Raw genomic sequence first — 15,470 nt, 5'->3', positions numbered from 1 at the left:
AGACGCGTGGACGCGTAATTGCGTGTAGACGCGTAAACCTTAGCGGCTCCGTTGTCAAAATAAGAGTCACATCCAGCAATGCAGACCCTACTGATATTTTATCTTTGCTACTCTTTTCTGTTGGCTGTTATACTTATTTTATTAAAACATGGCAATGATAGGCTTAATTTAATGATTAAATCAATAATCATTAAATGATTAATATGCAAATTTGTCCTATGGTGTGACAGCAAAAATGTAGGAGAAAAAACAAAAACGAAGATAAATCTCTCTTATGCTATTTTATATGATAAAATCCCTGTTATGTTATTTTATATGATAAACATAAATATTAATTATATAAAATAATGTAAAACTAACCAATTTATTCGTCAACTACCAATATCCTGTGCTGTGATCCCAAAATAAAATGTTAAATATAACAGGGCTGCGTCTCCCGATAATGTTGTCTCTTAGCTATGAAGACTCTGAAGTTACACCTTAACTCAAGTTAATCCTTTTCTAGGCGTATAACCTACTTCCTAAACTATACCCATAAGAGGTTACTTTCTTACGCCCCACGTTACCAGGTGCTTTCCATGGTGGTGGTGCTGAATAAATATTGATGTTCGACAATCAATTATTCACTCTATACAAGCACTGCTTTACTGCGTTATGTGAGGTAGCGGCGTTCTTTATAAAATAAGCACTTTAGAAATAGTTGAAGTTTCATTTATTAGGACTCATAGGATAAAAATAAACCAAATTGTAAACTAAATCCAACCATCGATATTATTTAATTTTGAAATGAGTGTGAGAACCCGCAATCTCATGCCCAAATGTATCAACCAGCTACACTAACTGGCAGTATGGTCATATCAAAGGATCTCAAACTTTGGGTCGGAGGGTCACACAAAGCCACTTGCTGTTGCGATGCATTAAAAAAGTTTATTCCAGTAACTTACAATTACTTACATAGTTCACACGTTTATTGTGCTTGGACACTGAATGCTCAAGCGGCGTATTTACAGCGCGAAGCATGTAGCTTATGGCCGCGTTTATTAAAGCATTAAAATATAATCAACATTATTAATCACACTTACAATATCAAGGGAATGAGATTAACAAGTATACCATTATTGTGCAGCCCTACAATGAGGTATTTTGATATTGAAATTAAACATATTCATTCATGACAAGAAAAAGAAAAAGTAGAGTGAATGTGTGTTGTTTCCCTATTTTCTATTTAAAAGGTGTGCCATGAGATAGCCTACCTTTGATTATACCTGTGTTTGGGAACCACTTATTATATTACCCCTATATATGATGCTATAGTGTTATTATTTACTCAACAAAATCGCAGAACCCGGAACATAATCAACAGCTATAGCAGGAAAAAAGAGCTGAATTTAGGGGCTTTGTTTTTGCCAAAGTTAGACCAACACGATCCAAAAGCTATTTGCTGCTGTGGCAGGTTAACTTTTCTATCATTATAATTGCAGTATAAAGTGTAGCCAGGTTTTCAAGGTTTAAATGCACTAAAATGCTCCGTCTTCGATTTAGCCAAAAAAATGCAGTTTGAATAAACTTTATTTCGCAATCTTTCTCTTTAAATATACTCAAAATTGTTTGGGTTGCCAGCTGATGCACCTTATTTAGATAATATCATTAAAAAGCTAACAACCATAAGTGTAAAGACAATTATATTCTTTGCATGAAAACATGTCAACATAATGTTCTTTTTAAGTTTAGAATTTTATTTGTAAAGACTGCGCTGTAAAGAAGCTTTTTTCCACTGTGGCCACTAGCGGGATGTACTCTTAACAGTGTTAAGGTATAGCTAAGAGTGCTCCAGACCAACCTTCCAAACGTACTGTAACCACAGGTATAGTGGGTCGAGGACCAGGCAGACACGCACAGAGAACATCAGAGTCAGAATATAAGATGCGCAGAAAATAAAACACAAGTAAAATCCAAGACTCACAGTCAGCTAGTCAATGTATAATTGGAATAGAAACATTGCTTGATTTAATGTAAATTTTAATGTCAGTTAATGACATTTATTAATGTAGTAAAGTTAGTAACTATGCAAGTTATTTTACGGACTTATCTTTAAATGGGTTGATGTCAAATGGAGTTTACATTTATAAATTGTCATTATATGTTTGACGTAAATTTGACTTGGCCAATAATTGTTTACCTTTGAATGTTTTACATTGATTTTGGTTACTGCTTCACTTCTTGAAAAGGTCTCCTACAAGTCATACTTTTACAAATATTTTCTTTTGGCACTTAAATCACTATCCTTAAGAACATTTCTATAACTTTTTATAAATATGGGCCCTCACCTGTGTTTATGTTTGGGGAAATACCAGTAGATTTCGCGCCATGCAAGTGAGATTAGCTAGTGGGTACTGTGTCATTTCGCCATTGCGGTGACTAAAAAATCCAATTCATTACTTGCAATAAGTTTCGATATCTTGTGTAGGCCTATTGTGGTAATTGAATTAATCTTACGTTTCATTCATATAATGAAAAATCAAGTTTTAGGGCTACCCTTTACCAGAAAGAATGAATGTGCATTTTCCCCATATTCCATTTAAAAGTATTTTGGCGGCGAAATAAACCTGTTTAGGTGGTTTCTGGAATGAAATTGTTTGAAATATACTGTATGTAATACAATAAACATTCTTTTATCCGTTATCTTATTTACACTAAATCCAGAAATGCATGCCCGGCTACGTTGCTGCCCAGGAAAAGCAAAAGCGAGCGCGATAAAACCATAATAATTCAAATTCTGTGTCCTCATAAACTACATTTACATAAACGAATATTGGAATAGTTTCATGAGCTTAAATCTTCGAAAATAATGTTAAAAAATCTGCCATTCCCTATATAGTAATTATGTTCAAGATTGCAGAAGCCCGTGCGCATCAGTGTGCCTTTTCTTAAGTTACACTTATTTTCCTCCTGTGTTTTTTCCTGTAAAGCGGCATTGAAACACTTGGAACATTGCAAAAAAAGCACTACATAGAATTTAATTGAACAAGTTAAAAGCTCCAGTAGCAGCAGTTTTTCCTTTACATATTTTAATGTGGGTCTACAATACTGTAACCCATTGAAATTGGTTGAGAAATGTAAACGTTATTCACGAGTTCGCCAATGCAAATAATAATGATGGCAGGATAATGCTGATAGCAGGGGTAGGTAAGATATGCGTATGGCGTGCTGTCCAGGGAGCGGGCTCCGAGCTCGCCGGTTCCTTCCGAATCCGGAACACTCTCCCCCTGATGTGGGCGAGTACGCCGAGCTCGGAAACGGGGAGATGAGACGGGGAGGTGGAGGGGTGCTGAATTACTTGTAGAGATGGCGCAGGTGAGATTTCTGGTCTTATTTATAAGGAGTCTCGCTTGAGCTGATAGGATTGCTGATAGGGAACCAGCCGAGATGATTATGTGCTCCGGCTTCTCCCGAACTTTGTTAATGAAACATCATTTATGCTTCATACAAAAAATAAAAAACGCAGCTTCCTCGTTTACTGGTTTTCTGACATTTTTCGTGTTTTTAACATGATTTTAATCTTCATGTACTGTCCGTAGTGATTCGGATATGCATAATACTGGACAAATATGTGTTATGTGTAATGTAAATATGTGTAATGTTAAAATGCAAATGAGAACTCTCTCGGGATCCCTTAGTGTTCGGGACTCTCGGCAGCAGCCCATGTTGCCCATTGGGTTGACGGCATAATACATATAATTTTACAAATGCACACATTCTTGAAAAACGCGTCGGCAGTTAAGAAAATTTCGCAAAGCCATGCTTTCGATGGTCTGTCTATACCGCTTATATTTTGAAATGCCCTCTTCTCCCCTGTCGTAAAATTACGTATACGCTGACGTATTCATTACTAGGACCATATGCAGTGCCACGCATGAGGGAGCATCACGTTTATATGTATAATTCATGAATGACACGTGGTTACGCTAATGATGACGTCACGACTATATGCTTAATCAATTTTATGCAAATCTTTCAGTTTTGTGACTTTCCATTGGCTAAAAACAATACGTCTGTAGACGAAATTACGTCTTTAGGCGCAAAAACGCGTCCACGCGTTATATCGTCTGTACACGTTACGTCTAAAGACATTTTTGATAAAACGGCCTTCCATATCCCTCCACACGTATACATACACTAATACGCTGCGTAATGACTGGGGTGTAAGAGCCTCCCAAAATTTCCCAATCACAAGAAGCATGCCCATATAAGGCGTAAAACGTCCCGTGTTGAATATCTTGGCAGTACAACCACTTAGAGACAAGGGGGTGGGCTCATTTGACTCAGACAACCAATCAGTGTCACAGGATCATCTTAAAGCTATTAAGCCACGCCCATAGCAACCATTTACAGCAACCTAGCAACCGATCCCATTGACTCCCATTATCAAAAGTTCATATGGATATCTTTGCAGTACAGTGTCGTAGAGACGAGGGGGTGGGCACGTATTACTCAGGCAACCAATCAGTGGCCCAGGAAGTTCATTAAGTCACGAAGCCACGCCCATAACAACAAAACATCTTAACTTAGCAACCGTTTAACAACACCTACATCTCTTCATCAGAACATCATAGAGAGATGGGGGTTGGTTTGTTTCAATTGTGGGTTGAAGCATCATCAGTTGGCATATGCTAAGCCACGACCATAGCAACCAAACAGGTTAGCCTAGCAACCATTTAGCAACACCTATATCTCTGCATCAGAACATCGTAGAGACACGGGGGTTGGTTCGTTTCACTCATAGCTTAGAGCATCATCAAGTAGCACATGCTAAGCCACGCCCATAGCAACCAAACAGGTTAGCCTAGCAACCGTTTATCAAAACCTATATCTATGCATAGGAACATCGTAGAGACATGGGAGTTGGTTTGTTTCACTTGTGGCTTGAAGCATCATCAGTTGGCAGATGCTCAAGCCACGCCCATAGCAACCAAACACATTAGCCTAGCAACCGTTTAGCAAGACCTATATCTCTGTATCAGAACATCTTAGAGTCATGGGGGTTGGTTAGATTCATTAGTACTTAAAGTGTCATCACCCTAGTGCCGAGTTCCGCGATTTGCCACGAAAGCATCACTCACAGTTTCTTCAGAAAATGTACTATCTAGTTGTGTATTGCTGTACACCCAAAGCGCTTTACAATTAAGCAACCGTGTCAGGGCTTCACTGTTAGTTTTTTCATACCCCATATTTGGCTATTTTAGAAGTGTGTCTAGCGATCGACAGACTCCCCAGCTAACACAGTACGTTCTGACAACGTCGCCAGTTCATTTTCATTTGGTCACCGTGACATTACTTTGTGACCACGTTCTGAGGACGTCTTGGCAACGTTCTATTTCTTAGAATTTTTGCTTACGTTCCAGAAACGTCCTAGCCACGTCCTCAAATAACGTCGTGAATTAATCCCATGGAGAACGTTGTAGCGACGTGATGTACTGGTCTTCAGATAACCTGGACACTGGTCATTTGATTAATGAATCTGGTTATTTTTGTTTATTATGTTATTGTATGGAAAATTTACGATCAGAGTAAAATCTGTTATAATGTCAAGACGAATGCTATTATTCTGACTTCTGACAGCTATTAAACTGGACTTTAATTCGATACCACAATTATAACTATTTATTATATGTGCGTGCTCCAGCACGCACGCTTGCCTTCTTCTGCAAAGAGTGGTGCGCTGTCATAATTTAAACGTAAACGGTCATTTCTTTTTACTTCACTGCCTGATTTTATTTTGCGGTTTATTAATATTCTTTCTTTACTTTATGCCTTACAGATGTGGGAGTAAACACATATTTTAGTGATTTTCGATCGATTTGGCGTGTTTAAATGAACGGACCCTGATGTTTGTGAGTGTGACTAAAGAAGCTTTTGATTGCTGTTTCTAAAAACGGACAACCTGCTAAAGTTACGTGGTAAGACAAGAATATAATGTTAAGCCTAAACATAATGTTTATTCATCTCTGTCAATAATCTGTTTCTAATCAAAATATCTGCTTTAAATCCTCTATATTGTGTTGAAGTCTTTGATGTTTATGTCATGTACTACAGTATAAATAAAATATCTGATTGTGATGTACAGTGCTGTGTTGAGTTTGATAATCGTTATACTGTGCTTTATACATATTTGAATAGAAAATTACTCCAATTATGCATAACACGTAATCTTTAACGCACAGATTAAATCACAAACTATTGTACTCATCACGTTCCAGAAACGTTACTTGGTAGTCGCTGCGACGAATATGGTACGTCCCAGGTATGTCTTCAGGAGGTAATCACCATGTCCCATATTACGTCATCAGAACGAATATAGGAATCACAAAGTTACGTCGCTGGAACGTTATTATGGTACGTCGTGGCAACGAATATGGTCCGGTCCAGGTACGTCGTCACAACGTAACTGTGTTAGCTGGGTCCTTTGAATATCTTTTAGAACTTTTCCAATTAAAAGCTCTCAATTCATTTAAAAATAAAACATTGCTGCAAACACGTTCTCGTACCTTTATTTTGAAGGCAAATTCACTAAAGACGTGATTGTGACGGAGCTATTTCAGAACCAGCTGCGGGCAAAATAATCAAAATAATGCTGCTGGCGCGGGTCAGATATTATTGCTGGCGGGCCAGTTTTTCGCCTGTTGCCGACCCCAGGTTTAGGAGTTATAAGCACAAACGCATTTGGCATCGCTGTAGCGCCCTCTATTTTCCAATTGGGGTCATACTTTGTCTAGTCTCAGCCTCAGACGTGACGAGACTACTTTGTCAACCTCTCCTAAAATTGAGGGCTACCATCTGACCAAGTTTCAAGTCTCAACGACTTATGGTTTGTGCTGCCCGTCCCGATCAGTTTTAGGGCAGAAGAAAAATTATAATAAAAATCTGAGCAAATACAACAGGTTTCTAGCGCTGGAGAAAAGCTTTCAAATTTATGTCTTGCAGTTGTTAAAATGAACACTAAGTGGTGCTGCTGCTTTTAATTTTAGGATTGCACACAACCTCTATTTTAAGTCCAAGCATATTTGTATGAGCGTAATGGAATGAGGTTTTCATGTATTCCTTTTGTTGAGAACTGAATTTCCTGTAAACATTCTAAATCAGTCACGGTTGTCATCCTAGTGAATTTTAGTTCATTTTCTAAATATTCCAGGTCATTTCTAATGATTCTGTTACATATTCATTAAACATGTTCATAAGTAAACGTATTGCAGTCCGTTGTTTAGTATTAACTCATAAAATAATAACTGCAGTGACCCAGTGAGCATGAATCATCTGCTGCTCCTCTAATATTATTCAAGTAAATATGACAGAATAATGTTTATGTAAAAGTACTGCAGATGACCACACACTGCATCTGTGTTTTTCTTTACAACTTCATCAGCTTTGACAGAAATGCTAACGTGTGCATTTATTTGTGTTTAAGCATGTGTTTGTGTGCATGTATTCGGTCATACCCGAATGTTGCGTGATGTAACAAAGGGCATTGATCAATTACATTTTGTGTTGACCTAAAGTAGCAGCTCTGATTTACTGTCCCTATCTTCACTGTACTATATATATATATATATATATATATATATATATATATATATGTGTGTATGTGTGTGTGTGTGTGTATTTGTATGTATGTTACAGTATGTATATAAACAACATTAACTAAACATGCAAATATATATATTTAATAATATATATATTATTCACATGTTTATTTATTGTCGTGTAATGTTGTGTTGCTGCAGTATGTTTGCATTTGGATTTTTATTCACGACATTCTATCGCTGGTGGGTTTGAGTTTACTAAAAATATTGAAAACAAGTTTAGAGTTGCGTGAAGTCTGACAGCCAGTAACTAAACGAATCTCAGAGGAGTTCAGCACAGCTGTGAGAAGATTTTTAAAACTGAATTTACTGTATGCGTCATTACAATACGAGCATGCACATAATTGCAATCTATACTGCTCTAATCGATATGTAATGGATTGTCTGAAGGGTTCCTAAGGAGATGAGCATGATTTAAAGCACGCTGATATGTTAAATGTCTCAACGGGACGCTTTGATGAAGTGCACATTTGGACCCTCTGGGCTGTTCTGTCCACAGAACAAATCAATATGGACAAAAGTAACTGAGTAATGCAGGCTGACATGATGATATACAGGCAACTTTATGGACAAAGAATAAGCTGAGCCCGCAGAAATGACAACGTTACATACAACAAATTTTCTAGACGATTTGACTGGAGCAAATTTGTGTAGCTTCAGTTTGAGTTTGCAACAAGTTCGATGCTGATCAAAAATAACTGAAGTGCTTTTTATTATTAGCCTACCATATAGGCAAAATAATCATAATTTCGCCAGATTGGCCGTCAATAGAGAAAGACACTTGAGCCGAACCCTGAGCCCTGATTATGACAGATGAACCGAAACGAACACATCATATCACTAAAAACAAAGTGTAAGAAAACAGTTGAAAACAAAAAGGCCTACTGGATTATTTTATAATTATGTGATTTTTTTGTTTTCTGTTTGGACCTCTTTGTTTTTAAATAAGAAATTTAATGTAAATAAATGATATGTATATTTTTTTATTTCCAATGAACCCCCTGTCTCTGCAGGGAAACCGTCTGTCTGTGACACACATTATACAGCAGATGATGAAGATGACGGTGCTCATCAAACATGCATGGTTTACACTGGAAGAGAACGACACCTCCAGAGGATGGGACACACACACTCACATGCGCACACACACACTGAAAGCTCAGTCAAACACACTGCTGGCCTACTTTTTAGGGCATAAAGTGATGAGACTACTAGAATATTAAGTGCTGTTTTCTCTCCTGCACCATTTTCATTTGGATATACACGACTAACTGTAAAGTTAGTAAAGCCCTAACTGTAAACATACCAGCTTCTTGAGCTTTGGAATGTGGAATTTGGGATTTTTTGGGGAATTTGGATCTGTTTACTGATACTCACCAAAAATGTATGTATTAATTCTGCACTTGTAAAAACATACCATAATACACTACAGTGATGATATAAGAGAGTCACTGTTTGTTCCAAGTTAGGTCAAAATCTATTTACAAAATTGTGGGTGTCACAATATACCAGTATTGACAAAATATATTTTGGAATATGTTTAAAAACATGATTATCAATATTTTGTTAATACTACTACATTTACTTTTATTAAAAGACAATTATTTAGCAGCCGTTTAAATTTTTTCCTAAAGACCAACTTTTTAACCACGATATTCGTAAAAAGCGATTTTATTTCTATTATAATAAAACCATTTTCGAACCATTTTCCTGTGTTAGTAACAATACTGGTCAGATATTTGACCATTTTACAGGATGTAAAGGGATGTGTGCAGCAAAAAGCGGTCAAGCTCTCAGACATGTATGTGTGCATAAAGATGATTTCCTGCAGAGCTGCTGTGGCCCCGCCTCGTAGGCGTGGCATCACGCCGGAGCTCGAGCTTTTCACTTCATGCAGCAAAGAAGCGCGCGACGCATCACGGCACTTTTCCGCGGTTAACGTTCGGATATAACTGCGGCAAGCGCGCGGTGAGTTTGCATTTACACATCTCTAGATGTTTAGCGGTTGGAGCTCATTTGAACAGGAATTTCTGTGTAAAGTGTGGGAGAGGAGACAGCGCGGCGTCCGCCGGAGTCAGACTCGGAGGGAGGAGGTGAGGAGGTTCTTCAGTCGCCCCCTCTTCTCGCTCCTCACTAACTTTCTGAAAGCGTGTTTCCGTTGAACGGCTTGTTTCAAGTAAATGCGGTATTTCCACACAGAGTGTCTCCGGTTCTGCCGAGTTTCTGGTCATAGTGAGTATGATGTTGCTTGTCTCCTTTGATCTGACATATCGCATGTGTGTAAATCTGTTTGAGCGATGCTCTCTGTGTGTGTGTGTGTGTGTGTGTGTGTGTGCGTGTGTGTGTGTGTGTGTGTGTGTGTGTGTATTTGTTTGTTTGAGGGAACCGCTGTCAGTCAGCGCGAGCTCATTGAGTCTGAGGCCGCTTTGACCATTATATTTATCTCTCCATGCGCGTCACGTTTTATTTTGCTTTTGTTTTTTATAATAAATAATTCGAATAACGTTAGGTAGTTATTAGTGCGGTCTTGTTTCTAGTGTTTGATATTTTGAGTTGTACGTGACTAACTTACGTCCATAGTAAACATTAGCATTCAGTTTTTCAGTTGTGCTTTAAATTGACCTGACAACCGTTTAAACGCGATATTTTCACCTGTTTTTATATTCAATTTCTCTGAAATATGCCTAGAGTTACAAAGTATAGTTTTTAAACATCCCTTAAAGTTCAGTGCTATTAGATGGAATCAGTATTTTGCATTCATATGTCAACGTATTTAAATGAGAGGATACTACACAAAATAGTTCTACCAAAACAATGTTTTTTTAGATAAAACCTCAAAAGGAAATTATGTAGCATAAAGTTGGAAGGGACTAATGTGTAATAGACATTCATCTTTATGTGGTTTATAAAGCTCAAAATACTGATTTCACTGTGAAATTCGTAGAGTTATTCCTACATTGATCCCCATCTAAACTAATTTGAGGGTCTGATGCTGTCATTCTTAAGATTGGTAAGATTGTTTGTCTGGATTGAACACACTGTTAAAGATGAACATCAGTTTAAATAGAGGGGATCGATGATATTCGCATTCAACCCTGATAATATGAACAGCTGCTTTGTGACCTTAAATGTTTTATGAAGTATTCAGGGACCTGTGTGTTTATTCACACGCGTGTGGGAATTGAGATGAGTCCACATCTTTTGCTGCTGGAGGAGGAAACTCTGTTTCTGTCTGGCACGCGGTCGTGGCGTGTCTACCTGCGCTGCTGTCTAACATGCTTCCATACACACACGCTGTAAGCCACCAGACGAAACACTTCCCCTTCCCTCTGCTGCAGACAGACATTACCCTCATTTTAATTGTTAGTCTCTTACTCTGTCATTACTTTGCTTTATGTAAATAGTCGCCTTGTATAAATATTGAGACTTTCTGTTATCCCACGATGATGTTCTTGAGGAGTTGTTTATTTTCTGTCTGAACTGCGTCTGAACTGTGTCTCGTGCTGAATAAGACGTTTGTGTTATAGAATCATCAAATGATTCCTTAAAAGAAACGAGATTGTTATTCAAGTAATATTGACAGCAGGAGTGCTGAGAGATGATGGATAAGTGTAAGACAGATGTCCTTTATCAATCTCAGACGTTTCAGGACACCTGCTGCTGTAAAATCCATAAGTAGCATTTGTCTGCGAAGGTGTTCGGTTTAATAGTGGCCCGATATTACAATGTTCTGCTTAAATCTGGGGCCAGACCTATTTACACCATGGTTTACATCTTACTTAACTGTGGGTGAATCGGATTAAGAGACGCTGTGTGTTTGTGCATTTAAGTGTCTAGTCTAGTGTATGTTTAAAGAAGCACTTTTTGTAGTGGGGTGATCACCATGATTCTGCCTTGTGAGACTCATTTTGAGGATTATGAAAAATTGATTTCACCATAGGAAATAAATGGGCAGTCTTTGATGCACTATGCTCACCAGCCATTAATTGCTTTTGTGACGAATCTGTAAAAGCCTCAAATTTTATGTTTTGCCAGTGTCTGTAATAATGTATCTCAGTTCTTCATGACAGCCATTTAAAGAACCACCAATACGCCCTTTTCACATGACGTCACGCATCTTCCGTTCTGCCGCGAAGCAGTGCATCATTACTTCCGCTAGCACTCCAGTTCATAAGGTGGCGGTAATGCACCTATAAGCTGATTTGCCAACCGCCAGTAAAACCCAAGAAGAAGTTACTTCCTCAGAATGGAGTTTACCAAGTCCCTTGCACATCTGCCACAAATACGTCTAGATGATGTACAACGTCTTGCAGACAAATTTTCGCTAACGACAAGATCAAAGCTAGAGAAAGGATACAAATTCTTCGTGGAACAGTACCTGTTTGATTATGAAGATAAGTGTTTTGTTTTCTTTTTGTGTTAGCGAAGGTGCTAGGATAAGTACTTGAATACGTGTTCTGTCAGTTTTTTTTCTCACTGTTGTTAAATTCCAGTGCGACGGCAAAACGTAAGTTCTTCTTCTTCTTCTTGTTTGTTGCAAGACGGATGTTATGATACACTGCTTTGCAAAAAGGCGGAAGTTAAGTGACGTCATTGTGAAAAGGGCGTATTGGAGCACACAGCACAGGGGTAATGAGTATGAGAGTCGGAGACATTCAGTTAAATATGTTTATACAAATCATTGTTAAAATTTTATTTAGAGGGACTATTTCAGTTCTGTGTGTCCTATCAATCATGGCACCCCTAGCATTGATTGTATAGTGTACAGTTTCAATTCTATAAGACCATTGCACTAGATGCTATTAGAGTAAGAATCAATCATAAAGGACAAAAAAGAGCAAACATTGTGCAGATTACTCCGAGACTTCACGGATATAGAAAGATGATTGTTGTTGTCTGTCAGTGCCTGTTTCGCTCTCTGCTGATTCCCTAGCAGGGTGCCAGATATTTGTTAACTCATGCTGGGATAGTGTGCACCACTGAGAGCCTGTTTGTTGGAGGACAAGACAGATATCTCATTCTGTAGATTTATCTCTAGTTCTCTCACTACACCCCACACAACACTGCAGTGCAGTCGTTGTCTGTATGAATATGCTTGCATCTGTTTGCATACATTGGTTCTCCATGTGAGATTTTGTTTGGTAAGGAGCACTCTTGGCCAATCAGATACAGCGTTACATCCGGTACAGGAAGTGACATCGCAGAAAGGGCCAGTAGGAAGCTTCTGCTGCCGCAGTGATTTGCTAGAGGACTTTTCCTTGCATTGTTGTTAGATGAACATGGGCCAATAAACACAAATGCTCGTAGGACCAGATGTTGCATATATATATATATAGGAGCTTTGTGCTTTAATTTTTGTTTCTGCATTAAACAAGTTAGAATTTGACAGATCTTAAACGGATGCCACTAACTGGTATTGTTGGCTTAAAGTGATGTGTGAGACATATTTGATATTTTCTTCATTTACAGTGTTACAGTGAATTGGCAGTAGAGTCATATCACAAGTAATTACTAGCTTAGAAGATGAACAGACTGTGGTTATGTGTGAAATTTGTCAAGTTTTGAGGTTTGTCATCGTCAGTTATGTCAGTGTAAACAAAAAAATGTAAACACTGTAGCTCCATGATGTTTTCTGTGATATTATCCTCACTGGGCTAAAAATGTGTGGGTCAATGTAAGGGAGTGGAGTGGTTATGAGAAGGTTATAAGAGATATTATGCATCTTAGTTCCTTTGATGCTGAAAGTATATTGACACTTGAACATAGTAGGTTGTGGCAATGCATACATTTTTTTCTTACATTTTGAGTGTGGTTTATTGATTTATTGAAAACTTGATTTATTATAGCGTTATTTTTATGCAGACATGGGCCGCTATGATATATTGACGGTACGATAACTTTTAGCAATAGTGTCACGGGTTCACGGTATTGCAAAATTTGTTATTTTCAAATGTCTGCGTATACAAACAACTAGACACAAATACATTTTATTTTTTAACCAACATTCATTGAACATATATGTCAGTTAAAAAATAAACGTCTTAAAATTATAATACTCTTTCCAAAAATGTATTTTTGTCATAGCCCATATATTAGGCCTAAATATCAAACATTGCATTACATGACTTAATTATGTATTTTTGTGCAAACACAGCTCATACCTTAGAAACGGTATAACAGAAAACTTTCACAGAAAAACCTTGGTATACCTAGGAACCGGTATTTGGCCCATGCCTATTTTTATGTCTAGAGATGTTGTGGCATAACGATTTAATATTGTGAATTCTTTTGGCCATGATAATTGTGTCATGAAAATGTTATGTGACAACCCTAGCCTTAAAGCCACAGTATGGAAGAATTTTGTTATGAAATATCCAAAAACCACTTGCACAGTGTGATATATTTCATACAGTTGTGTACTTACATTATCCCAAATGTTCCCAAGAATGGCCCGTCCCTCGTCTCCCTTGTATTTGTTGCATATCAGTGACTTAATATCCGGTGCTCCGCACAACCTTAAGTTTCCGGTTGTAGAAACTACGGCAACACGCAAATGCGGAAGTGGTTATACAGCATCTGGGACGCAGCATCTGTTGTTCTGTTATTATGGATCACGATTACTCTTTAGCGAGAAAAGGAAACCCAAAAAAGTGTAAACGTAGGCCAAATGAGGCAAGCAGGCTTATGGACAAACGAAGAAATAAAACGAGGATTAATATACTTTTTAATATTAATAAAAGCGTTCTCTAAATGGAGAGAGCTTCGTGACCAACTTGGACTCGACAGAGACTCCGCTCTCACATGTGTTTTAATAGAAAGGTAAGCACATTTTTTTTATTGTACACAAAATACTCATGCACAATTATTTGAATAGTTATGAATGCAGTTACCCTATGAAATACAGTATATGTCGCACAAAAATATGTAGCCAATAACGTTACTTGTAAATGCTGTGGGTTCGTTCCAATTTACTTTTTAAACAACGGCTGTGTGACTGTTTTAAACACGTAAAACTGTGTAGCATTACGCTACCAAATCAATTAACAAAGTCCAATATCAGTCGCGGGCTAACGTAGCATTACATTCCACGTTTCTTGCAAGCTAATTCATTACGATGACATAAAATAAAATTCATTCATTACCTCGTCCGTGAACATGATGGGCGATCTCCATACGCCTCTGGATGGTGAAAACGACATGTCCCATAATTCCACTCTCCTACATAACGTCATTTAGCTTCGCCTTTTATTGTTGTTGTTTCGAAAGTGCGCCATCTAGCGGTCCAAATATTCCATATTGTGGCTTTAATCAGGTTAAGAGTGCTTGTGTTTTTTTACAGTGCGATCAAGTAAAAAGTGATGAGAGCTGTGTTGAAAATCCCCATGTGTAGCGAGATAGGTTTCGTTATCAGTCATCAAACTAAAACAAGCTCTCTTATCGTAATGTTGTTGATTTTCAAAGACATGAAACAGATAGTAACCACCTACCAACATCCCATTGGTGTAGGATTGTTTATTTCTTATCTACCTGTGTGTTTCCTTTTGCCCCAGAGGTTGAGCTGAATTGGGTTTGGAATGTGATATGTTTTGAGTGCTGCTGCTTTGTCTCCATCAGGCACATGCTTCTCTTGTACCTTCCTGTACCAGTCCTGCCTCTGCTCAGCTGGGGGAGTGTGTATTTGTCTGTTTATCTTCAACAGTGCAGGAAACTTAGCATCCCTTGCTGCTCGAGCAGTTTGCACGCCAGAACGTAAAAACGTGTGAGGGTATGCTTGCATGCTCATGTTTGCGACTCTAATGTGACTTCACAGTTGCAGAGTGCCCTCATTATTCA

General features: G+C 38.0%; 2 protein-coding genes across 4 annotated transcripts in view; both read left to right on the top strand.

The window, feature by feature from the left end:
• The window catches only part of LOC130556615 (uncharacterized), a 37,452-nt gene that overhangs the window by 12,794 nt on the left and 9,188 nt on the right, over nucleotides 1–15,470 (top strand). Inside the window, exon 3 of the mRNA XM_057337798.1 lies at nucleotides 9,469–9,605. Coding sequence (XP_057193781.1) covers nucleotides 9,469–9,605 — 137 coding nt within the window. The remainder of the gene's footprint in view (nucleotides 1–9,468; nucleotides 9,606–15,470) is intronic.
• The window catches only part of ppp1r16b (protein phosphatase 1, regulatory subunit 16B), a 33,045-nt gene continuing 27,060 nt past the window's right edge, over nucleotides 9,486–15,470 (top strand). The window contains exon 1 of one of the 3 annotated variants that reach the window (XM_057338751.1): nucleotides 9,486–9,605. The gene's annotated coding sequence lies outside the window, so the exon portion shown is untranslated. Of the gene's footprint in view, nucleotides 9,870–15,470 lie in introns of all 3 variants that reach the window. The other 2 variants (XM_057338752.1, XM_057338750.1) reach the window with 2 other exon arrangements.

The sequence above is a fragment of the Triplophysa rosa genome, linkage group LG7, assembly GCF_024868665.1.
Source record: "Triplophysa rosa linkage group LG7, Trosa_1v2, whole genome shotgun sequence".
Classification (NCBI taxonomy): domain Eukaryota; kingdom Metazoa; phylum Chordata; class Actinopteri; order Cypriniformes; family Nemacheilidae; genus Triplophysa; species Triplophysa rosa.
This window is presented reverse-complemented; position numbering and strand designations above follow the sequence as displayed.